At 43.0% G+C, this 26917-nt stretch overlaps 1 protein-coding gene across 5 annotated transcripts in view; it reads right to left on the bottom strand.

Moving 5' to 3' along the window:
- Nucleotides 1–26917, bottom strand: part of NSF (N-ethylmaleimide sensitive factor, vesicle fusing ATPase) — a 174033-nt gene that overhangs the window by 36455 nt on the left and 110661 nt on the right. For all 5 annotated transcript variants that reach the window (XM_037886719.2, XM_037886720.2, XM_037886721.2 and 2 more), the window contains 4 exons: nucleotides 13031–13126; nucleotides 12152–12308; nucleotides 9433–9566; nucleotides 1004–1070 (listed from right to left, as the gene is read on the bottom strand). In XM_037886719.2, coding sequence (XP_037742647.1) covers nucleotides 1004–1070; nucleotides 9433–9566; nucleotides 12152–12308; nucleotides 13031–13126 — 454 coding nt within the window. The remainder of the gene's footprint in view (nucleotides 1–1003; nucleotides 1071–9432; nucleotides 9567–12151; nucleotides 12309–13030; nucleotides 13127–26917) is intronic.

The raw sequence follows: 26917 nt of genomic DNA, 5'->3' as shown, positions 1-26917 counted from the left end.
AAAAGCAAATACTGCAGAAACCCAACTCCAGGAACCCAAAAGCATTTAAAAAAAAAATCAATTAAAAGCACCTACAGTGCTTGAGTTATATGGTCACTCTACTGTTCTCTTAAGATTGTCTTGGTTTCTACAATGGAGACACCTTGGGACAGCTGCCCCACTGCCTTGCCCCTTGTACAGTGAGCCCCAGTTGGGTGTAAAATGCTAGGAAATCAGAATTCTGCACTTATTCAGACTGGTGGTACAGCAGAAGCTCAGAGTTACAAACACTAGAGTTACAAACTGACCAGTCAATCACACACCTCATTTGGAACTGGAAGTATGCAATCAGGCAGCAGCAGAGACCCTCTCATCCGCCCAAAAGGCAAATACCGTACAGTATTGTGCTAAATGTAAACTACTAAAAAAATAAAGGGAAAGTTTAAAAAAAGATTTGACAAGGTAAGGAAACTGTTTCTCTGCTTGTTTCATTTTAATTAAGATGGTTAAAAGAAGAATTTTTCTTCTGCATAGTAAAGTTTCATTGTATTAAGTCAATGTTCAGTTGTAAACTTCTGAAAGAACCACCAGAACGTTTTGTTCAGAGTTATGAACAACCTCCATTTCCGAGGTGTTTGTAACTCTGAGGTTCTACTGTACTATTTTACACAGTTGCAAATGACTGTTCAAAGGTGCAAGGCAGTGAAGAATCAGGCCCCTTTCTGACTTGTTAATTAAGCCTATAAATCTCATTTAGTTAAAATGATGCACATGGAGGCTGGAGCACAAGGACCAGCTCAAATACTTTAGAACAAGATGAAGCCAACATTGAGGTAGAGGACAAGATTACTACTCCTGGACTTCAGAAATGATACATGTTTAGACCAACATGGAGGATCAATTCAAGGCTCTTGAAACATCATACTTAGATTAGACTCCATACACACTTACGGTTCCTGAATCATTTCTGGTTTGTAACATTACGTTGTCTGTTGCACGGTGCAACCAAAATTCTATGACTCACCTAGGAGCCTTTCAATGTCATCGACTACTACACAGCTGAGCTGGGACTTGTATGCATCATCAAAGATCTAGGGGAAAAAACAATTTATTATTGTCACAAATCTCATCATGAGAGATCTCCAAGACCATCCAATTATATACATATGAACATGCCTCGAGTTCCTTGGACACATGGCCTTGTGTACTTTTGTGATGCCATGCATCAGACTGCACCTCAAACCGTTTCAGGATGGCTGAGGTCAGTCTATCAACCAAACAGGCAGAGCATGAACATGTAACTCAAAATCCCAGCACATTACAGGAAAAAGGGGTTTTGAAACATTAAAAGGCCTATATGCTTGTCTGTCTTACATAAAGCTTACCATCTCCCTGACAGCTTAGGAAGGAGCCTGTCCTTCAGACCTATCCGGTCTCTGTATCTGTCTGTTTCCCCCAAAACAGCCCCCAACAACTGCCTCCCATTCTCCCCAGAATCCCCTTTTTAACTCTTTAGTGTCTTTTGATTTGTTAGTTCTCATTCTGGGCAAAACAGCTCTGTAAATTAGCTGGCATTTGTAAGCAGCATCTTCCCAGCTTAAAAGCACAGGTATGGTTTCTTAACCTTCAGCACTGTTTGACAGGAGGTGTTTCATCGGAACCCCATGTGTTACCATCCCTCTAACACCTTATTATTAAAACAACTCCCACACCATAAACATTTCAGTAAATATTTCTCATGACCTGGTAACATGCAGTACTGATAAATTAATACCAATCAGTATTTCTAGATTATTACATATCAGTCCCATGTCCAACACAGCAAGAACAACGGTGATCTGCAGCACTTTGAGGTGGCAGCTTTATTTAAATTACAAATGGAGGCTTTTATTGAAATAAGTATGAAAAAAATGGTTACCTATCTTTTCGTAACTGCTGTTCTTCAAGATGTGGTGCTCATGTCCATTCCATTCTAAGTGTGGGTGCACCCACGTGCACATTGTCTGAGATTTTTGCCTTTGCAGTATCCATAGGGTTGGCTGTAGCGCCCTCTGGAGTGCCACGCTCATGCATCAGGATAACAGGCACTGCCAACCCTACGCCCTCTCAGTTCCTTTCTGCTGGCAACTCCATCAAAGGGGTAGGAGGGCAGGTAATGGAATGGACATGAGCAACACATCTCGAACAACAACAGTTACAAAAAAGTAGGTAACCGTTTTTCTTCAAGTGCTTGCTCATGTCGATTCCATTCTAGGTGACTCACAAGCAGTAGCCTTGGAGGTGGGCTCGGAGTTCAGTCTAGCGGCTTGCAGCACTGCTCTATCGAAGCCAGCATCATCCCGGGCAAAAAATCTAAGGCAAAAGTCTCCGACGACTGTGTACGAACACACCTAGAATGGAATCGACACGAGCAAGCACGAGAAGAAGAAATGAATAATCCAACTGATGCTGAGGCTTATCTTATTTATTTTGCTATTAAATTCAACGGATTTCACAGTTTCCTTGTAACGGTGCAGGCAGTGACTGAGTGCCCCATTGCAGCCCCGGGTGGCCTTGCAGGTGGGCACTACCTTACTTTCCCCAAGGGCAGTAGCACAAGACTCACTTTAACCACCAAGGGCAAGGAGAAGCCAACGTACAATTAGTAAAACACAACTTCCCATTTTAATCCGGTTTCACTCCAAGAATCACTGTAATAACAGTTCATCAGGATCCAGGCTCAGGGTTCCCCAAACTTACAGTTGAGACTTAAGTCTCTGAATCAGGTCAGGTGTGCCTCCAAGTGCCTGAGAGAGCAATGGCCACCCACTGCAGCCTGCTTGGCTTCTACTCCTCTCTCTGTGTCTCCTGTTCCTGTTTATATATAACCCAGCCTCCAAAGCCAGACAGGGCCTTGTTGATTATCCCCAGGCTGCAGGCTCCAGCCTGTCCCTTAAAAGGAGAGTACCCCCTTTGCGGTATCCATAGGGTTGGCTGTAGCCTTTCCCCCCCCCCCCCCCCACACACACACATATTCTTTCACTTATCTCCCTCCCAGGCCCTTGCCTGGGGCAAAGTTTACTGTCAGTTTCTGACTACATAGGCACTTCAATAGGACAAGTTTCTTAGTTGATTTCACTAGAGCTGCTGACCTAACCACTTCCCCTGAACCATTTCCTCCAAGCGGCAAAGCACCTCCTGCTTAGCAGCCCCAAGGAAGTCCAAGTCTGTTGGCCATATTTTTGTCTTCATCACCAAAGTATGTAGAGACCAGAAGTTGTGTTCCCCAATGTCCAGAATTCCCCAGAGTTGCAAAGATTTCCACTTCTCCTCCAGCTGAGACTTCACCGTTTATGCAAGTACTACTGTTCTTTCTTCAATTACTTCAATTGGAGGCCAACTTGGAGTTTCCTCGGAGGAATGTTGCAGTTGCTTTTCAGCGTGTGCATTAATTTGCCCCATCTTAGCCACAACCAAATGGCTGTCTGTCTTTTAAAGCACTGGATTTTTTCCTGTTGCTTATCCAGGTTGTGTAGGAAAATGTGCATCTGGGCCTGCAAATCTAACTGTTCAAGACTATCAGAGCCCCCAGAATCACTGACCTCATTTTGGTCTTTTCCCTAGTTCCCCCAGCTCGGGAACTCTGCTGCCTTTCAGAGCAGCTAACTGTCTTCTTCAGGCTCCCCACACTCATTCTCTGAGGGTGAGAGGACTGAGTTAAGGCATTCCCGGTAAGTGGGGAAAAGTCTGAAATCCATGGCCAACCTTGGCCCCTACAGCTCACTGCCCCCTACCCACACTGGAAGCTTCTGGAGCTTCCCTACTACACTCTCTTACTTCCCCATAATCATTACGAAGTTTTTGCACGGCAGCGTCTTCTGACATGCCCTTCTTCCCCACACCTAAAACAAATGACTACCAGGGTATCACCCTTCCTGGCCTAAAACTGAGACTTTCTCAGTACTTTCTTCAGCTTCTGCTTCTGTCTGGGGCCCAGCATCCTTAACAGTCCAGACCTCCCCAGGATTCTCAGTGCCCCACATCAGCCAGCATTCCACAGTCTCAGGTTTCCCAGTGGCAGACGCAACTTATATGCCCCTGTTGGTGACAGTCCGTGCACACAACTGGCAGGACCACAGGTCTCGTCTCCTTTCCTTTCAGAGTTGTGTCTTCTTGCTCCTGAAACCACTGGGCCCCTCACCAAGCCTGAGACCAGAACTTCTGGGGTTGTCGCTGTGGCTGTCTGCTCCAGCCTGGGAAGCTGGACATCTCATCACCATGGATAGCACGAGCACCTCTTTGCCTTCTCATCCCTCCTTGCTAGGAGGGAGTTTTCAGTCCCTGTTCAGACACAATGTGTAATGGTGCGGACAGTCCCTCAGCACACCCATGGAATAGCCACACCTTAGTTTCCCCAAGACTCACTTTAATAGCCCTGGGCAAGGAGAAGCCAACACACTATTAGTAAAATGCAATGCCTCCTTTAATCAGGTTTCAAGACAGGAATCTTTGTAACAATTCATCAAGACCCTGGCTCAGTGCTCCGCAAACTTACAGTCAACAAAATCTCTGAATCAGGTCAGGTGTGTCTCCAGGTGCCTCAGAGAAAAACTGCCACCCACTGCAGCCTGCCTGGCTTCTATTCCTCTCTCTCTCTCTCTGTGCTTCCTCTTCATATAAAACTCAGCCCCCCAGGGCAAGGTGATGCCTTCTTGATTATCCCCAGGCTGTAGGCTCCAGCCAGTTCCTTTTTCCTATGTATTCTTCCACATCCCCACACATTCATGTTTCAGTGTGCTGTAGAATTTTGTACATACACACAAATTATATTACACACAAAAATGTTAAAAGAACATGAAGGTTACAAAGTCAGGCACGCAAAATTAGGAAATGCCAAGATTAAGTTTAGCCATGCAACCTTAATTGAGCCCCCTTGTGCAGATGCATAATCAGTCTAATTACATTACCACTTTTTTTTCTCCTACAGGACACTGCCTAATTCAGTGCACAGAATGGACAGTGCACACTGAATGATCAATTATTCAATATTTCGTTTTAGCCTCATTGTTCAGTGTGTGTGTCCTCATGGTTTATTTACTGCATACTATTCAAATTCTGCACAGAAGACAGAATTATCAATTTCCTCATTGGCTTTTCTATGGCACTTATATCTACAGCATATGAGTGCTTCACAATCATCCATCTATTGTGGCAACATCCCTGGAAGGTTAGGGGGCTATTATCATCTCCCTTTTACTGATGGACAACAGAGGCAGAGACCGATTAAAGTCAGAAGTTTCCAGTAATTGGGGGTGCCCAATGTGAGACACCTTAAATCTACTTATTCAGAGTTCTTAGTACTTTATGTGTTCAAAAGACAACTCCCAGTGTCTTCACTTGCAGCTGAGAGCGTTCACAGCACTTCTGCAAATCAACCTCCAGGATCTCAAGTCAAGCACCCAGAAAATGAGGAACAGACAATTAGTGACCACCTGTGTGGGGGAGTGGCACTATATGTGAAAGAAATAACAGAGCCAAATATAGTACAAACCTTAAATGAATCCATCCATACCATAGCTTCTGTAGGAATAGAAATTCCATACTTGATTAATAAGCGTATAATAGTAGGAATATACTACCGATCACCTGATCAGGATGGTGATGGTGAAATGCTCAGGTAGATTAGAGAGGCTACAAATATATAAAACAATAATAATGGGGAATTTCAACTATCACCATATTTACTGGGTACATGTCACACCAGGACAGGATGCAGAGATAACGTTTCCAAATACCATTAATGATTATTTCTCAGAGCAGCTAATCTTGAACCCACAAGGGAGAGGAAATTCTTGACTTAATCCTAAGAAGAGCACAGGATATGGTCCAAGAGGTGAATATAGCTGAATCGCTCAATAAGCAACCAAACATAAATAAATTTAACACCCTTCTAGGGGGGGAAAACTACTAAAGATACCCACCATAGTAGCATTTAACTTCAAAAAGGGGAACTACACAATAATGAGGAAGCTAGTTACATGGAAATTTAAAAAAGCAGTCACAAGTAAATGAATGCAAGCCGCATGACACTTTTTAAAAACATCATAATAGAGGATCAAATTAAATATATACCCAAAATTTAAAAAAAGAGGACCAAAAAATGCCACAATGGCTAAACAACAGAGTAAAAAAGGCAGTTAGAGGCAAAATAGCATCTTTTAAAAACTGGAAGTCAAATCCTACTGAAAAAAATAGAAAAGAGCTTAATCTCATCCAAATGCAAAAGTATAATTAGGCAGGCCAAAAAAGAAATTGAAGAGCAACAAAAGACACAGAAACAAACAGCAAAAAAACCTGAAGTACATCAGAAGCGGGAAGCCTGCCAAACAATCAGGGGGTCACCTGGATGATCGAGGTGCTAAGTAAGGGTAGTCAATTATTTTTGGCCACGGTCCAAATTTCTTGGTGAAACTAAAATCAAGGTCCAGATTCCAGAGAAAATCATAAAAATAAGTGAATAAAAAGATTTTGGGGTCTATTCAAAAGTGTCTGGCAGTCCGGATTTGGCGCACGGTCCGCTTATTGACTCCCCTGGCTAAAGGAGCACTCAAGAAAGTTAAGACTGTTGCAGAGAATAATATGATTAGAAGGGAGCACAAGGGTCATCTAGTCTAAACACCTGCCAAGACGCAGGATTTGTTGTGTGTAAACCATCCAAGATAGATGGCTCTCCCTCCAATGAAGAAGATTCCATAACCTCCGGAGGCAGTCTGTCCCGCTGTTCTTACAGTGAGGAAGTTATTCCTGAGATTCAATCTAAATCTGCTATTCTGGAGTGTGAACCCATTGCCTCTTGTCCTGCCCTCTGTGGCAAGAGAGAACAACTTTTCCCCATCTTTTTTACAGCAGTCTTTCAAGTATTTGAAGACTGCTATCATGTCCCCCGTTAATCTCCTCTTTTCCAAACTAAACATTCCCAGTTCCATCAGCCTTTGCTCATATTTCTTGTGTTCCAGCTCTCTGATCACCTTTGTCGTTCACCTCTGGATCCTTTCCAATTTCTCTACCTATACACTGGTGACCAAAATTGGATGCAGTACTCCAGCTGAGGCCTAACTAGTGCTGAGTAGAGTGGTACTGTCACCTCCCATGACTTGCATGCTATACCTCTGTTAATGCAACCTAAAACTGCATTTGCTTTTTTTTGAAACAGCATTATATTGCTGATTCATGTTGGGGTTGTGATCCACCACAACACCTAGATCCTTCTCAGCAAGGGTGCTGCCAAGCCATTTATCCTCCATTCTGGATTTGTGCATTCGTTTTTTCTTCCCTGCATGTAGGGCCTTACATTTCTCTTTTCTGAATTTCATTTTTGTTGTCTATAGACCAGTTCTCCAGTTTATCAAGATCCCTCTGAATTTTTGCTCTGTACTCCAAAGTGTTGGCAACCCCCCTAGCTTGTCATAGGCAAATATGATCAGTATGCTCTCTATACCTACATGCAGGTCATTAATAAAAGAGTAAAACAACACTGGACCCAGAACAGATCCCAGGCACAGCCCCACTTGAGACCCCCCTCCAATCTGACATCATTCCATTAATAATTTATCTTTGTTTTGCAGTTGTTTAACCAGTTATGCATCCACTTTATGGTAGTTATGCCAAGCCTGCATTTCTCCAGCTTACTTATCAGAATATCACGTGTGACCGTCTCTAAAGCCTTGCTGAAGTCCGAGGTTTATTATACCCACCACATTCCCCCATCCACCAAATCAGTTACCCTGTCACAGAAGGACATGGTTTGGCATGACTTGTTCTTAGTAAATCCATGAGGACTCACCCCTTCATCTTCCAGGTATTTGCAAATTGAATGTTTTATACATTGCTCTAGTAGCTTCTCAGGTATCAAGACAGGCTGACTGGTCTGTAGTTCCCTGGCTCCTCCTTTCCCCCCTTTTAAAGATGGGCAGTACGTTAGCCTTTCTCCAGTCTTCCAGCATGTCTCCTGTTATCTATGAGTTTGCAAATATTATTGCCAATGGCTCCCAGATTTCTTCAGCTAATTCCTTCAGCACGCTCAGGTGAATAGCATCTGGCCTTGCTGATTTAAATTCATTCAAACCTATTACCTAAATCAGCCTCTGCACCAGACAACTCGAGAACAGTTAAAGTAATGACAAGTGTTAAAAAGGCTCCAGAGGCAAACCTCAAAATTACAGGCTGGTAAGCCTAACTTCAGTACCAGGCAAATTGGTTAAAACTATGGTAAGGAACAGAATTATCAGACATACAGTATGCTGGGGAAGAGTCAACACGGCTTTTGTAAAGGGAAATCATGCCTCACCAATCTATTAGAATTCTTTGAGGAGGTCAACAAACATGTGGACAAGGGTGATACAGTGGATATAGTGTACTTGAACTTTCAAAATGCCTTTGACAAAGTCTCACACCAAAGGCTCTTATGATAAGTAAGCAGTCGTGAGATAAGAGGGAAGGTCCTCTCATGGATCAGTAACTGATTAAAAGACAGGAAACAAGGGTTGGGAATAAATGGTCAGTTTTCACAGTGGAGAGAGGCAATTAGCCTCTTTGTCATGGGATGTTGTGAAGATGAAAAGTATAACTGGGTTCAAAAGGGAATTAGATAAATTCATGGAGGACAGGTCCATCAATGGCTATTAGTCAAGACAGTTAGGGATGCAAGCCTACGCTCTGACTGCCAGAAGTTGGGACTGGAAGACAGGGGATGCATCATGTGACAACTGCCCTGTTCTGTTCATTTTGACTGAAGTATCTGGAACTGGCCACTATCAGAAAACAGTATATTGGGCCAGATGGACCATTGGTGTGACCCAGTATGGCCGTTCTTATGTTCTTAAAAGTTTGCTTTAAGTGTTTCACCTACGAACTCTATTGCTGAGATGGTATCCAATTTGCCAGGGCAGCATTCAACTGCCTTAACCATGAGAACATTCTTTCTATTCCTGAAATCCCATCTTATTCACTACACCCCTCCAACTTCAGCAACAGAAAAGGCAGGAGTCCCCTTTGTTACACAACCCCTATTCATCCCTAAAGCATGGTCCATCCTGAGCACTGAATGAGACAAGGGTCCTGGGGGGAAAAAAGTATGCAATCATATAATTAAGGACTGTCTCATAACACATATGCACGAGGGGGCCATATTAAGGCAACCTTAATTCTGGCATTTCCTAACTTTTGAGTGCTTGACTTTGCACACTGTTAAAAAGAAACTGAGGTTGACTCAGATTTCAGCCATATTGCTGATGGTAGTTTATAAGATCAATGCTACGTCAATAGCCCCCAGCCTGCATACAAGGAAGGGGAGGAGCTAGGGGATAAGTCTACTTTCAGAATGGAGAGCACAATTTAGGGCAAAGTCATTTTTCAATCCCATGTCAGAGTGCACAAGAATCAGGTTCAGATAAATTACAGTAATACCCACAGTACCTTCTTCATAGCTTGGCACTTAGCAGTTTCAGAAAAGCCAATTGTCTTATCAGGAGAACAGATCTTGATAAATGGAAAGTTGGATTCTTCTGCAATCTTTGCTGCCAAGGCAGTCTTTCCACTATGTGGGGGACCTGTACAAAGGAAGAGATACAAGTCAGAAAGAGGGAAAAATAGATTTTGCAAGGCTCAAGGTAAACTATATGGACTTGAGCAAGTTAATAATCTTATTCACAGGGACCTGACTTTTTGAAGTGACTCTTTACTCATAGAAGATTGACTCTCCTTTCTTAGCTCCTGTACAGCATTGCTTTCCAAATGGGTTCATTTACAGCAGGGGTTCTCAAAAGGGGTCATGAGGTTATATGGGGGTTGCAAGCTGTCAGCATCCACCCCAAATCGCGCTTCACCTCCAGCATTTATAATAGTTTTAAATATAAAAAAAAGTGTTTTTAATTTATAAGTGGGGGGTCGCACTCAGAGGCTTGCTGTGTGAAAGGGGTCACCAGTACAAAAGTTTGAGAACCCCTGATTTACAGAGACTATTTGGACTCCAAGGAGTGCGACTTGCAAAAAAACCCAAGAACCAAAAAGATGCTGTGTGTCTTATTGTGTCTTATTGAGCTGGCTGACTACTGCAAAACATTGGACACATTTGCTTTGATTTTAAATGAATTTTCTTAAATTACATTCATGCCCCCTTGTGCATTTGCAAACGCGCGGGCTGGCAGGAATTCTGTGTAAATGTTGAAAATACCTGTGAAAGGCAAAAGTGGAATTTGTAACTAGAAACTCACACCAGAAACCTAATTCCTCACTTACAGACAGCCCCCAAACCTGAAGCAAATACTCACCAGCAACTACATACCACATCACAGAAACACTAACCCAGGAACCAATCCCTGTAACAAACCTCGTTGCCTACTCTGTCCCCATATCTACTTTAGCAACACCATCAGAGGACCCAATATCATCAGCCACACCATCAGGGGTTCATTCACCTGCACATCTATAAATGTGATATATGCCATCATGTGCAAGCAATGCCCCTCTGCCATGTACACTGACCAAACCAGACAGTCTCTACGTAAAAGAATAAATCGACACAAATCAGACATCAGGAATGGTAACATACAAAAGCCAGTAGGAGAAAACGTTAATCTTCCTGCACAGTCTATAACAGATTTAAAAGTAGCCACACTTGAACAAAAAAACCTTAGAAACAGTCTTCAAAGAGAAACTGCCTAACTAAACTTCATTTGCAAATTTAACACCATTAATTTGGGCTTGAATAGGGACTGGGAGTGGATTGGTCATTACACAAGCAGCTTTGCCTCTCCTGGAATTGACACCCCCCTCATCAATTATTGGGAATGGACTACATCCATCCTGATCGAATTGGCCCTTTCAACTCTGACTCTCCACTTGTGAGGTAACTCCCTTCTCTTCATGTGTCAGTATAATAATGCCTGCATCTGTAATTTTCACTCCATGGACCTGAAGAAGTGGGGTTTTACCCACGAAAGCTTATGCCCAAATAAATCTGTTAGTCTTTAAGGTGCCACCAGACTCCTGGCTGTTTTTGAGGATACAGACTAACAAGGCTAACCCCTGATACCAATTCAACCAGGTATCAAAAAAAAATAACATACATGCTACATGCCGAACCAAATGAACGAATAATACAAAATGTGTAGGTGTCACACACTAGCAACAAACTGCTCATGAACAAGCAACAAACTAAAGAGTTACTCTCAGGAGCTACTCACTGAATAACTTCAAGTAACATATCACAGAATCACAGAAGATGAGGGTTGGAAGAGACCTCAGGAGGTCATCTAGTCCAACCCCCTGCTCAAAGCAGGACCAATCCCCAACTAAATCGACCCAGCCAGGGCTTTGTCAAGCCGGGCCTTAAAAACCTCTAAAAGATGGAGATTCCACCACCTCCCTAGGCAACCCATTCCAGTGCTTCACCACCCTCCTAGTGAAATAGTGTTTTCTAATATCCCACCTAGACCTCCCCCACTGCAACTTGAGACCATTGCTCCTTGTTCTGTCATCTGCCACCACTGAGAACAGCCAAGCTCCATCCTCATTGGAACCCCTCTTCAAGTAGTTGAAGGCTGCTATCAAATCCCCCCTCACTCACTCTTCTCTTCTGCAGACTAAACAAGCCCAGTTCCCTCAGCCTCTCTTCGTAAGTCATGTGCCCCAGCCCCCTAATCATTTTCTCTACTGTCCGCTGGACTCTTTCCAATTTGTCCGTATCCTTTCGGTAGTGGGGGGCCCAAAACTGGATGCAGTAGTCCAGATGTGGCCTCACCAGTGCCGAAGAGAGGGGAAATCATTCCCCCTCTATTCAAGGTATCAAATCAATTCAAGGTAACTGCAATCTGCTTGCAGGCTGGTTACAAACAAAGTCAAAACTGATCGAACAGGTTATTAGTTACAAATTATTCACCCCGCTCTAGTGTTCCAAGAGCAGTCATAGGATGGACAATGTCCTACTCTCCCTCAGAACCAGATAAACCTATTTTAATATCTGATGCAACATTCATTCATCTAGTCATTTTGCCAGGTACTAATGATACTTTTCTTTCTGATAAGTGGACTTCACACACTACTGGATGCCTAATCCAAGTACTTGTATTTGATAACTGCACAGACTGGATTGTGTGTGTTACTCACTTTCAGACATTAGTACCCCTAAACTCACCTTCTAAAAGAACGCTAACCAGCGGAGTGCGGTCACTGTTTTTGGTTTGCTGGACAAGCAATTCTCCATCTTCCAGCACCCTTGTTACAGGGTCTCCCCACTGGATAATGCCATTCATGATGTAACTTGCATAATCCTCCTGGTTTGTTCCAAATGCCTGTGTTTCAGAAGATGAAAAAATTATTCTCAATAGTGAGTCTTGTTTGATCACAGGAAAACATGGCAAGGGCCAGTAGACAAAACTAGAGTGACAGGAGCTGTGGTGGGCTTTTTCAATATAATTATGAGAGATTTTGGTACACATTTTAACTGAGTGAGCAGTTATATCATAGATTTACCAGTGATGTAGTACAGGTTGTCTTAAAGGACCATAGAATAAGATGTTATTGCCTATTTAGCAAATGGTAACCTCTAATCAAATACAATATCATCTATCCCTATGTAAATTACCATTAGGTTCTGAAATCATCTACACTTTACTAAAAGATAACTTCTCTTCATCAGAGTCCTAATCCTCCTGCCACTGAACTCAATGTCAAATCTCTCATTGATTTCAATGAGATTAGAAAGACCAACTAGTGTGTACTGCAAAGTGAAGGGCCCGCTCTTGCAATCGCTCTATTTGACACTTCCCATGTGCAGAGAAGCTGCAGAACAGAGCCCTAAAATGATGGGAAAGAGACAGAATCTCAGTTCATTCCTGTTGAACAGTATTCAATTTTATTAAGCCACAGAAATGATCTCAAAAGCCATGCTGCAACATTACATTTGTGCATGTGCACAGATTTGAAGTGGTTGCTGTATTCATTGATTAAGGAAGCACAAGTTCTTCTCCTGCACTCACTGCTTTATTATATGAATTAAATAGGTCCCACTCACCGGCTTGATATCATTCTCCAGAGAGGCTAGGAAGTCTCCCCTTGTCACCCGCAGACACTCTGCCGTCTCCATATTCACTTCCACTTTGGTGGTGGCCTAATTAAATTACAAGGAAATGGGTTAACATACAGTCTCAGAGTACAAGTTATCTCAAGGGCAGTGTTGAACATCATTCTCTGTATTCATAGGATTTTGATTCTGTAGTTAATTATACACCAATAAAACCTAAAACAAATCTTCTTTAACAACACATTTCAAACACGAATATCGAGTACTCCTGGAGTAGTTTTCATCTCCAGTGTGAATCACAGCCATTAGCTAGTTCTCACATGTCAGGTTGTGAAGCATTAATATTAACATTTTTCAGGGTGGGAAACTGAGGGATGGAGTTTAAGGACTTGATCCTGCAGAGTGTTCAGCACCTCACAAGATGTGGTCCTGGAGTTCCTGGCTCCCATTTCTCCACTCTGATCATGCTCCCACCCCACCCCTCAAGAACTGTCTTTACGTGTGAATTTTAAAACCCTAAATGTTTGGTTTCTTGCTGTTTTTCCTATATTTATATCAGATGAACCATACTTGAGAGCCCATTTTAATTTAGAATCAGACTGCCTTCCTAAAAATGGCACTATTAATATTGTTTAGAAGAGCTGAACCCAGCTGGGAAGTCTCACACACAGCCTCACATCAAGAATTGCCTTTTCCAGGTCTAAAAAGGACTCCCATTTCCTTCAGTTCAGCCCTCCCAAGAACTAACAAGCTTTAAAAAGTAGTGAGTAGGAGTATATACATCCTAGACTGGCAGAGACTCTGGGGCCCTTTTCACCCCTTACAAATGGCTTGTCAGCCACAATGAAATGCACAGGTAACACTGGGTATGTCATGCTGTCTTGCCCACACAGTGCATTTTAACTCACTGTCAACATATTATCAGGAAACAGCCCTCACAGCCTGCAGAATCTTTTCATCAGAACGTGTACAGCTCCTTGCTGTACAAACCACACTCACGGGCTAGGATTAGTCGATAGGTCTATGGCACTTTGAAATCTTGACTGCCCTGGGCAGCAATCAGGAGTCATAAGCAGATTTAAAGAAACTTTTCAGGTCTTAACATGATATAGATAAAAGAACTGGTTCTTACTACTGGCACCACTGCCACAATTGCCTGCAGATCCTGAGCAGAGATTTTCAGATACAAGGAGAAGGTGTAAGTATAAAGGGGGACGGAAGTCAAAATTTGAAAAAAATGATTTTCCTATGAAGTGGTGAAGTACAAGTCAAGTTTGAAAGAACATGATGCATTACACAGTAACTTCATTTTACTTACTGTCATCAGGTGATGTGTCTATCAACACACCTTGGACAGATTTCATGATTCTTTCTACATATTTCCCATAATATAAGATTTTAGTTTTATATTTGTTACTTCGGGACTTAAATAGATTTTGCTCTTTATCTCCAAACTGTACATATTTTACAGTTAAAATGACTTCTGACCCTTACTACACCAGGTACCATCAATGTCTACAGGGTCATTTAAATGCACCAAGCCGGACGGCTCAGGAGATTAGTATTTGGGATTCAAAGACCTTCACCAGGCCCAAATCCAATCGAGGTGCTGATAGTACCTGAAACTCATCACCACCTAAACATCTCATGCTGTGACTTGTGAAGGCAGCATTAACTCTTGGAGTGAGAGTAAGTTGTCTGCGTGTGTTGTTAAGTATTTTAGTTTAATTTCTGTCTGTGCACCCTGAGACAAGATGGACACATCTGATAAGTCCAATCAATGAGTGTTTTCCCTCACTGAGTGTCAACTGAGAGGCAGAGTCATGGATGGGCCATGGAGACCAGACTCCCCTATGATTCCTAGAGGTGGCATTACTAGACCAGGGCTGTTCACTGGTAAAGTGGGAAAAGTTTACCTTGACTCTGGCTCATACGCAGACCAGGCACAGTATGACTAGTGATTGATGGGTTCCAGGGATGTATATCTGGAACCTTTGAAGAGAACTGAATTAAGCTTACCCAATGTACGGTGGGGGACCACTGCTCAAGGGAGAAGCAGAGCTGCTTTCAGTCTTCTCACAAAAAACAACATGTGACTGGATGGCTAGCAAAGTTTTCATAGACAACACAGAGGAAGGGACGCTGATCGGGATAAGTAAAGAACACGTCAGATCTTCTCACCAATTTGAATGAATTCAAACCAGCAGGGCCAGATTCTATTCACCCAAGGGTGCTGAAGGAATTAGCTGAAGAAATCTCGGAGCCACTGGCAAAAATATTTGCAAACTCATGGATGACAGGAGACGTGCTGGATGACTGGAGAAAGGCTAACGTACTGCCCATCTTTAAAAGGGGGGAAAGGAGGAGCCAGGGAACTACAGACCCGCCAGCATGTCTTGATACCTGAGAAGCTATTAGAGCAATGAATAAAACATTCAATTTGCAAATACCTGGAAGATGAAGGGGGGTGAGTCATAGAATCCTAGAATAACAGGGTTGGAAGGGACCTCAGGAGGTCATCTAGTCCAACCCCCTGCTCAAAGCAGGACCGATCCCCAATTACATCATCCCAGCCAGGGCTTTGTCAAGCCTGACCTTAAAAACTTCTAAGGAAGGAGATTCCACCACCTCCCTAGGTAACGCATTCCAGTGTTTCACCACCCTCCTAGTGAAAAAGTTTTTCCTAATATCCAACCTAAATCTCTCCAGTAAGTCCTCATGGATTTACTAAGAACAAGTCATGCCAAACCAGCTTGATTTCCTTCTTTGACAGGGTAACTGATCTGATGGATGGGGGAATGTGGTGGACATAACATACCTCGGACTTCAGCAAGGCTTTTGAAACAGTCCCACATGATATTCTGATAAGTAAGCTGGAGAAATGCAGGCTTGGCATAACTACCATAAAGTGGATACATAATTGGTTAAACAACTGCAAACAAAGATACACTTTGGGAGTACAGAGCAAAAATTCAGAGGGATCTTGATAAACTGGAGAACTGGGCTATAGACAATAAAAATGAAATTCAGAAAAGACAAACGTAAGGTGCTACAGTTAGGGAAGAAAAATAAAATGCACAAATCCAGAATGGGGGATAACTGGCTTGGCAGCAGCACAGCCGAGAAGGATTTGGGAGTTGTCGTGGATTACAACCTCAACATTAGCCAACACTGCAATGCTGTTTCAAAAAAAGCAAAGGTAATTTTAGGTTGCATTAACAGAGGATAGCACATAAGTCACGGGAGGTGATAATACCACTAGTTAGGCCTCAGCTCTACTGTGTCAAATTTTGGTCACCAATGTATAGAAAGGATGTACAGAAACTGGAAAGGATCCAGAGGTGAGCAACAAAGATGATCAAAGGGATGGAATGTAAGCCATAGGAGCAAAGGCTGAAGGAAACGTGTATGTTTAGTTTGGAAAAGAGGAGATTAAAGGGGGGACATGAATATCATCTGTCTTCAGATACTTGAAAGCTGCCCTAAAAAGATGGGGAAAAGTTGTTCTCTTTTGCCACAGAGGGCAGGTCAAGAGGCAATGGGGTCAAACTCCAGCATAGCAGATTTAGATTAAATTTCAGGAAAAACTTCCTAACTGTAAGAACAGGAGGACAATGGAACAGATGCCTAGGGAGGTTGTAGAAGATCCTTCTGTGACATTATGTCCTGTATTCTTCATAGAAATAATGTTATTATATGAATATGGCATAATTAAGAGATGTTTTATACAAAATGGTATCACTGGAAAGGTTATGATGTACTGACTATGATCATCCAGGTATCATTTCTGTATCTGAAATTAGGAATATTAACTAGGTAACAATTACAACTGTGTTTACACCTGGGGAATGCCCACCAGATAGTAGGCAATCAGCCTGCATGGGCCATTAGGGAAAACAATAGGATTTTGAAGTTGCTAATCTCTCACCTTCCTGAGAAACTTCCTCAGATGCTGCTTTGACACTACAGGTCATGTGATTATGTCACCTGGTACTGAACCCCATCAGACTGGGAAATAAAGGATTCCCACCATATGTAAATCCTATTTAAGGCAGGGAAGTGAGTTAATCTAGGTCGGTTCTTCACTGAATCCCCACCCAAGATGACTGCTGAAAACACCTGATCTGGGGAAGAAAGGACTGGACCCAGGCTAGAAGGTGTCTGGCCTATGAAAGGAATATCTGGAGTTCTAAGCTGCAACCAAGAGCAGTTTGCCTACAAGAAACTCTGCAACCTACTTAAAACAACATTTAGGGTGAGAAATTACTACTTGTAGCCAGTTTCTTTAGTGTACTAAGATTAGTTTGCATTTTTGTTTTATTTACTCAGTAATCTGCTTTGAGCTATTTGCTATCCCTTATAATCACTTAAAATCTGTCCTTTGCGGTCACAATTTGGTGATTCTTTGATTTTCCATTTGTGGAGAAGATATCCACACCTTCTGTGCATTGTCCAAATGCAGTTGGAGTACAATCCAATGCCTACAGAGAAGGCAAAATCCTAGGATTTCTTTTGTTGGATCTTCAATCAGGTCTTTGTTTGGGACAGACAAGCGGCCCACAAGCCAAGCCAGCGCGTGCTGGCATCCTTTCCCTTCGCCTGTAGCATTGACACGTGTATCCAGAAAGGCTTCACCGATTTGAGCAGTACGCTGGAGGGTGGCAGTGCACTGAAGCTTTGGTGTATTGGCAGGTCCGGAGCAGCCAGGACCTTAATTGTATTCTTGGACCACTGCAATGCCTCTCCTGATGCTGGCTGGCACAATGCTCTCCAAAACTGGAAGCAACGGTATTGGTACTGATTTGAGAGAGCCACTAACAACAGTGCGCGCGGCATTCATTTCAGTGTCAACGAGATTGGTGTGGAGCTGTTGCCCCAAACTGGCATGCAATACTCTGCTGTTGGCAAGACCAGAGCTTGTACAAACGTTCTAAACATGTGTACATCACATCCCCAGGATGTCCCAGCAAGCTTCCGGATGATGTTAATCCTTTTCTTTATCTTCTTTTTGGTGTTGCCAATAGCTCAGCATCCAATCGAGGGAAACCCCAAGGTACTGTGGATTGTGGTCACATGAAAGAGGCAGACCACAAAACCCCACTTTCAGCAGCACTTTGGTCTTCTTGACATTCAGGTGGAAGGCAGAGACAAGTGTTTTCAAAATATTGGGTTTCAGTCACCAAGCTTTGAAATACGTCTCAAGTATCTGGAGATGGCTGTTCATGACCTTTTCTGTGGCCTCCAGAGAGGGCACTTGTGTTTCTAACACAAAGTTCTCTGCATAAATGAATTTATGTGGAATGACATGACCACAATGTTTCTGGTATAGAGACTGAACAGTGTGGGCACTAAAATGGATCCCTGTGGGAGAACGTTGTTCAATCTCCATGATTTACTGGCAGATTTACCAAGGGGAACAGTGAATCTCCTGTTACTCAGCAATCCGGTGATGAGTCTGTTGGTGATTGGCATGGGAAAGCTAATGATAACTTCAGCAGGAGACCTTTGTGCCACACAGTACTGTCTGCAGAAGAAAGTCAATGAAGGCTGCCACTGTTCTTAATTTTTGCTGGTAGCTGTATTCTATGTAGCTGGTTAAGGCCAGCACCTGGTCACAGCAGTTACAACTGGTTCTATATCTGGCTTGCTCATTGGGGACCAGTTGCTCCAGTGTTGGCTGTAACCTCTGAAGTAGGAGCTGCTCCAACAGTTTATAACAACTGCAAAGGAGAGAGATGGGCCAGTAGTTTTTGGATTGGTAGCCTCTTTTTTGGACTTCAAAATGGTTATGAACTTGGCTACCTTCTACTCTTTTGTTATTATCCCAGATGATTGGATGTTGCTGGAGAAGTCTGCCAGTCATCTTCTTGCCTTTCCTTCAGGAATTCCAGATGTATTCCATCCATTCCTGTGGCCTTCCTGGACTTAGTGTTGGAGAGACCCTTGTCCACTTGATCTATTGTGTAGGGGGCAGAAAGGGGTGAAGACAACTGGCACTGGTTCAGGGTGCGATCAAGTTATTTGTGGACTTGCTGCCTGATGTTTTTATCCATCAGCACACAGGAGTTGGAAATTAACTGTGTGAAGATAGCATCTGTACTTATTTGAGGTGGTTTGTATACCGCTGGAGCCGCACTGTCTAAAAGACAAAGGAGCTTCCAGGCTTTGCAGCTTGACCTTGTGAATTCTAGCACGTCACCGTTTCAACACCACCTTATTCTTCTTGCTGAGTTCAAAGACTCAAGCAATGCTGTTGTGGGGGAGAAGATGACAACCTTCACATGGTCTCCCCTATTACATGCAAAACCACAACAAATGTCATCAAATTGGCAACCAAACGTCCTTAAGGGACCTCCCAGTCAGAAATACAACAGCAATAATGGCCCATGTCAGGGCCAAACCTTCATTCAAATAGGCCCACTGCTGCAAATTACACAGCTCAACATCAAGGGTCTGTCTAACGCGAAGTGTGACTACATAGCAATGATCCTGAGGACTTAAAACATTGATGTCATTGCACTACAAGAAACCCACCCGGAGAGTGAAGGCCAACAATCGAAGATTACCAGATATGCCCTTGTATCTGCAAGCCATCACCCCAAATATGCACTTGCAATGCATGTAAAATATGACCTTAAGGATTCCATCCAGGTCATGCCTATTACAAACCCCTACTCAGTCACCATCGAGATTGGCGATCTGACAGACAAAAACATGTACAAGTCACCATTAATGGAACAGCTATGTCCAGCATTGCCAACACCAAGCCATCCTATCATCCACGTCAGCGATTTCAATAGCCACCACAGCCCACGTGGCTATAAGAACTACCATGCTGGAGAACAGGTAGCATCCTGGGCTTTCACCGAAGACCAACATTTCCTCTACGATGCCAAATGCAGCGGCACGTTCCGGTCAGCCCAATGGAGGAAGTGCTATACTCATGACCTTTGTTTTGTGTCATGAGACATCAGTGGCCACCCAACACCATCCACAAGGTTGGTTCTCAATGACTTTCCCAACAGCCAACACCACCTGGTTGTGATTGGGTAGGCCCACAAGTTCCACTTATTTGATCCCTCCCAAAACTGTGCTGGAATCTACTGTCTGCTGACTGGTCCTACTTATGTGGTGATTGTAGAGGACTTGATAAATGGGAGCTCACCATATCTGGCTCATGACCACTGCTTTGTAGGCCTAATAATATCAGCCAACAAACTGAACATTGCCATGGGCTTCAGAAAAGCATTCACTCCACACTGCAGCAGAAAGCAAAGGCAGATGGCGTGCCTAAATAATACATTCTACGGGTATTTCTCCTTAGCAAGTTCCAAAAGCAGGGCATTATGTCTTCCCTTCTAGTCACTGCTTTTAATGTGTATAAACTTCAATAGTTTTAACAAACACATTGAGGGAGATTTTCCAAAGAGCTTAAGTGACATAGAAGCACAAGTCACACTGATTTTAAAAAAAGAAAAAGAAAAGGAGTACTTGTGGCACCTTAGAGACTAACCAATTTATTTGAGCATAAGCTTTCGTGAGCTACAGCTCACTTAAGCTGTAGCTCACAAAAGCTTATGCTCAAATAAATTGGTTAGTCTTTAAGGTGCCACAAGTACTCCTTTTCTTTTTGCGAATACAGACTAATACGGCTGCTACTCTGAAACCACTGATTTTAAATGAATTTGTGCTCCTAAATTATTCAGGTGTTTTTGAAAATTCCAGCCAGTATGTAATGTTTACTCTCTATTTTATGTTGTGCAATATTTATAAAGGGGCAATAATATGGGTACAGAATATTTAGGCACACCACTCTACTGCAAATTGTTTACGCAAAAAGAAAACAACAATTATTCACGAGTACTATGTTTTCAAAGAGAAATTCTAAGTAGCAAATGCCCGACATTTAGTTATGAACATGAATGTGCTGCTGGGCAGCTATCGCATGTGTATTTCTAAACGAATGGCCAAAGGCTTTTCTATTCAGCCACTATGTCATTTTTTTTCTGATTGACTTTCCAAGTACTTCCACTTGCATCTATTTTCCAACCAAGTTAATAAAAAACCACGTATAACTCTACAGCCCTCTCCACATGGACACACAGGCTGGCCTGAACAGAATACACTGAAGTACCCTACAGCCCCCAATCCCAGCTAGGGGTTCAAGGAGTTAAAAGGCTTTAACTATGTGGTGATGAAACAAGAGTTTAAGGAAGCTGTTTCACTGGCAAAGGGATAAGATACATCCTGAGGCACTGGACTGATCCCATCTGGACCACAGAGAGAAAAGGAAGAGAGAAGTTGTTAATACCTCGTAGCAACAAATTAGTTTCACTGACTGACGGTACTGAGCAAAACACCAGCCTCTTTCTAACCTGGCACTTAACAACATGGAGGCAGGTGAACAGATACGATAAATCTGCAGTAATGTCTCTATAAAACAACTGCAGTGAAGGTCTCTTCTCGGCAGTGCAAAAGTCAGATTGATTTTCCTGTAAGGCGGTAAGCAGCAAAACCTCACCCCATATGCACAGAAGATGCAGTTCTGTCGCTCTGCCATCTCATTTTAGTCTTACGATACTTTCTTTGCATGAAGAAATTAAGCGAGGCTGACAACTAAGAAAGGTGCAGCAGAACATAAGCATATGATTTAAAGCAAGAGATCAGTGGGTCTGGGTAATTTTATAGATCAAAAATATTTGTAGTAATACGTATTAAGTTGAGATTCTTCTTGTCTGAATTAGACTCCTGGGTAGATTTCACCTTAGATGGTATATTGTAAAATGCATGTGCATTTAAATCACACTCTATGTAGCACTGTTCATGCTACCAGGGAGTAACTCTAGCACAGTCATCAGAAATAGTAAAAATGTCCTCCATCCCTGGGACAATTATATGAGCAACACACCAGCTACAGCCAAGCTCACGACAACTGCAGACCATACAGAGAAGATTAGATCAGGTGAAAATGCCAGAACACACACTGATTTTAGCCAAAACTGTGGATGCTCAGCTCCAACATTATAGTTCCAAAAGGAAACCAGAACCTTCAAACTCCCCTTATTGAGGAGCTTTGCATCTCACTCCAGCAAGTTCTTTCTACAGGCAGAGAGAAGACGGGATTGCAGCTTTCATTCTGCTTGGAATGGCAATGATAAGCACACAGATTTTTACACTGGTCTGACCGTGAGTGAACCTTACACAGGCCTGACTATGCTACTTAGCATTGAGCCGGTTATGATGAACCTAGCTGTTTGCAGAGAACTTACTAGAGGAAAGGGTCAGAGTTGTCAAAAAGGTTTAACCGCCTTTTAAGTGTCTCTGAACAATAGGTGAACTTGTCAAAGTGAACAGGTCAGAAGACCTGACAATAGCTCAGGAAAAACATCTCTGGGAGATGAATCTGAGAAAATGATACTGGAAGATCAAGCCTTCTAAAAATACCAACTACTTTGAGTTAGTTTTCCAGACCTGAAGAAGAGCGCTCTGTAAATTCAAAAGCTTGTCTCTCTCAACAACAGAAGTTGGTCCAACAAAAGATATTACCTCACCCATCTTGTCTCTCTTACTGCTTGAATGGCCATTTATACTCCCTTTCTGCCTATCAATGCTTAGCTTAAGAACGCTTTGACAAAGAACATCCATATGTGCCAGACTGAAACAGACTGTCACAGGTAAACATCGAAATTTATAATTGAAGAGACAATTTGAAACCTTCATCAGAACAACTGGAACTTGTGCAGAGGTCTGAACAATTTAAGTAATTCAGCCCTAGGATAAGGATGACTGCATGGGTCAGCTATATTTGTGTGATAAAGAGTAACTAAATTTAAACATAACATGTCCAAAAAGAGAACTTACATTTGATGCTTGATATTATTTGCTTTTTTGATCTAAAAAGGAAAAACAGTCAACACCTTTACACTTTAACATCGACATGTCCAGTCTCAGGGGTTAGAGTCATACTGATGAGAGGAATGGACTAAATGATCCAGTGAGTCCTTTCTATCCCAAATTTTTAATCTCTTAATACTCTGCAGTCATAAAGCTAATTGCAGGTTCTAATACACTTCTAAAACATTCTCTACAGTTACCGATTGCAAGCTAGTTTACAGTGGTTCTAACTCTATAGGGAATTCTTGCTGGTGAGAACCCCCCAATGAGTTTGACCCAATGAATCCTCATCAGTTTGTCCCACTAATTACTCCTCAATTCGACACCAAGCATGAAGAAACCCACTGACACTCCCTCCCCCACTGACCCACTCACACTAAAGAAAATTGACTGATATGGTTTTTAATACTCTGAACTTTAAAAGAACCCCTCAGTGGGTTTTTACATCATAGCTTGTTCTGATTGCATGCGGGAGCCTCTTTTCCCATTCAATACAACATCTCCAATAGAGATACATGGTTAGCTAATACAGCCCAGAACTCTCCTCTGCTAATAACAAAGGATTTGTTTAGCTTACATGCAAGATGGCTTTCTAAGAATTATACATTATCTTAAAATACAAATGGAGAAAGCAAATAGGCTTTTAAACACCTTAGTTTCCTTCTAAAAGATCAGAGCAGTATGTGTCAATGTAAAAGGCCCTCCCTTTTCATTATATTCACACCATCTTTTGGTCACTTGAGCAAAGAGTCTGTGTCTTTCAGCCTACACCTGTATGAGCTAATAAATCTGTATTTCAACACTATCAAATATCAAATGGCGCTTTTTACATTTTGGTTAATTTCCTTACCGTCTTAAGCTGACATTTCACGGTCCTTATCTCTCTAGTTAAACGCACAACGACCTTCATAAATCACAAACACTGAGAGCAGGACATCCTCATTTCATTCTGAAATCCTATATGAGGAGACCATTTATAAACACATTATGGATGCTGCAGAGATCTACATGCACTGAGGCAGCATTCAGGTGTGGTTCTGCTCTGAAATGGTATCACCCTATGCAAAAGGAATGTTCACCACTTTTTATACTTGTAAGAACAGCACAACTGTGGGGAAGTGGACTGGATTCCACTTCTTGTGCATCATCAGAATTGTTTAGTAAGTTGCTATCACAGTTACACTTGTGCAAGTCCACCGTCACCAAGACTGAACAGATGTCTCTGAGGGCCTAGCCTGGCCTCTGGAACCTTTACTACTGATGGTGCCCAAGGAAGAAAGAAGCCAGCTTGTCTCAGATCCCACTGGGGTCTGCAGATCTGACTGTTGGTGGGGACAGTGGATGAGACAACTTTCTTCCTTGTAGACTGAAAGCATTTGATTATTGAATCAGTGACACACAAATAACATGGAGTCCTCTGACAGCATTTTACAGTCATTTCTCATCTGCAAGTTCCGCTAAGTCAGTGAGAGTTGGTGGGGTGCCCTGCAGTCCCTAAGTGAGGCAAAGGTCTCACGCCATAATGCTCAATGGTACGTCAAAGAACTGGTTCATATGAGTCTTGGTTCTGGAATTTATCTCTGAACTGCAGAGATAGCATGTGTCCAGCCATGGGAAGGAGGCAATGCCTTATGTCATACTCTGACAAAGTGCTGATAAGATCTAAAGAGACTCCAGCCCAGGCCTCCTTCAGATATGTGGAAATGGTTTGATACAGGCCTAACACAGCATGTCACATCTTGGCCCTGTCTGCCTCTGGACTGTTGTGAGAGGATCCAACTGCTGTATCTCTCATGTTCCAAAGTGCAACTGGCTGCGGGCAGAACCGAGGCACTATTCCTAGCGCTAGGTCTCTAAAAGCACAGATCTCTTGCCTGCACCCCTTCCTTGGGATGTGGGGCTCTGCACCCCAGCTGCCCAGACCTTGGAACCAGTGCCAAAGTCCTCCGAGTCCCCAGCTCTGTGGGCATTCTGAGCTTCTTGATTAACCCTTTCAGGACAACATGGTAGGCCAGTGAGGAATACAGGCTTAGCAAATGGATTTCTTAACCACAAACACTTTGCTCTTGAAAGCACTCAAGAATTATAGAGCTTTGAAAAAACAATTAATACTGAACACAGCCCACCCTCTGTCTGATCTCACACCTCCTGTGAGCCCTGGGTTTTGTCAGCTTCCATAGGCTAGGCAGCCCTTTGGTCCTCCTCTCTCTTTAGCCTGGTCCCCTTGTGGTTGGGGCCTGCCTGCCTTCACAGCGAACCTTCCTCCCTTGAATATACTCTCAAGTTATCGGGCTCAGTACAGGGATAACTGGGTGAAATGTAATGACCTGTGACCATGACATGAGAGACTTCATGATTCCATTTACATGGAATGTAAAGTGTGCCCTGTTTGGAGATGCCATTCTGCCCTCAGTGTGCTTCTTCTCCAGGAAGAAGGGTGGGAGAAGAGGGTGAGCATCTAAGCAATTGTCACTTAGGCTGCTCCATAAGTTGATCAGCAGGGGCACTCAGTGTTCCCAGCCATCCAAACTCAACCAATTCATGAAGAATAGTTGCTTGCCCTACAGTAACTGTCATTCTTCTAGACGTTGTTAGCGTGGATCCCGCTGTGGGTGCACATGTGCCTCATGTACACGAGATTGGAGTCTTGAACTGCAGCGTCCATCAGGGCTGCATACCCACGTGAGAGCATGAAGGATGGAGCAACTGCATCCCTCTCTGTCCCCTTGCAATTCGAAGCCTGAGGATGCCAAAAGCAGGGACAGAGGGAAGGTTGTGGGATCCATACTGACTATAACTCCTCAGAGAAGGACAGTTATGTAGGGTTCAGCAACCATTCTCTCTCCAAGTATATGTCAGTGTAGATCCCACTGCAGGTGACTGTCAAGAAGTAACCCCTCTGGATGGTGGGATGAGAAGCATCAGTTGCATGAGTCAAACAATTTTATACTGTTCTCCTGAACTCCGCATCGTCCTTTGTGCCTAAGTCCAACACAATGTCTGACAAAGGTTAGTGGTTAATTCCACAATGCAACTGGCTTGCAGATTTCAGAAACTGACACATTTCTCAAGCAGACGTTAAGCAGGAGAGGTACATCAGCCTACTGGCAATGTAGTCAGATACAGTGTGTTACCCACTGAAAGATTTTGTTTGTGATGAAATGGCCTGGCCTTTGGAATGGCCAGCAACAAACGGAAACAAATGGGAAGGCAATCTGAACAGTTTGGTTCTGTAAATGTAGTAAAAAACAGGGCGCTCGAAACATCCAGTTTGTGTAAATTCGTCTGTCCCAGTGTAGAGTGGGACTTGAGAAGAAGACAAACAAGATACCTGATTGTTTCAGATGGAATTCTGAGACCATCTCAGGAACAAAACTTAGGGTGAGGCTTTAACACCACCTTGTCTCTATGATCTACTGTGTAGGGGGGGAAGTCAGCCATGAGAATTTGAGTGTGCTTCTATCCTAAGCCGCTTGAGCGCAGCTTAGGATAGAAAACTGGGAGAAAGATGCCTTGGTTAACGTGAAACTGGGAGATGACCTAAGGGAGGAAAGCTGGATACAGCCTGAGCTGAACCTTGTCCTTATAGAACACTGTGTAAGGAGGCTCTGATGTTAAGGCCTTGAGCTCAGACACCCTCCTGGCTGACGTTATTGCTACCAGAAACACCACCTTGTATGAGAGAAACAATAGATAACATGGAGTACTTGTGGCACCTTAGAGACTAACCAATTTATTTGAGCATAAGCTTTCAAATAAATTGGTTAGTCTCTAAGGTGCCACAAGTACTCCTTTTCTTTTTGCGAATACAGACTAACACGGTTGTTACTCTGAAACCAGTAGATAACTTGTTGCCAGTGATTTGAAAGGTGGCCCCATTAGCCTGGAAAGGACCAGATTGAGGTCCCAGGTCAGGACCGGCTGTCGAACGTGCAGATATAGCCTGTCGAGACCTTTCAGGAAACGACTGGCCATGGGGTTGGC

This window comes from Chelonia mydas, chromosome 27, assembly GCF_015237465.2.
Source record: "Chelonia mydas isolate rCheMyd1 chromosome 27, rCheMyd1.pri.v2, whole genome shotgun sequence".
NCBI lineage: Eukaryota > Metazoa > Chordata > Testudines > Cheloniidae > Chelonia > Chelonia mydas.
Note: the sequence above shows the minus strand (reverse complement) of the source record. Positions and strands in the feature narration are given on the sequence as shown.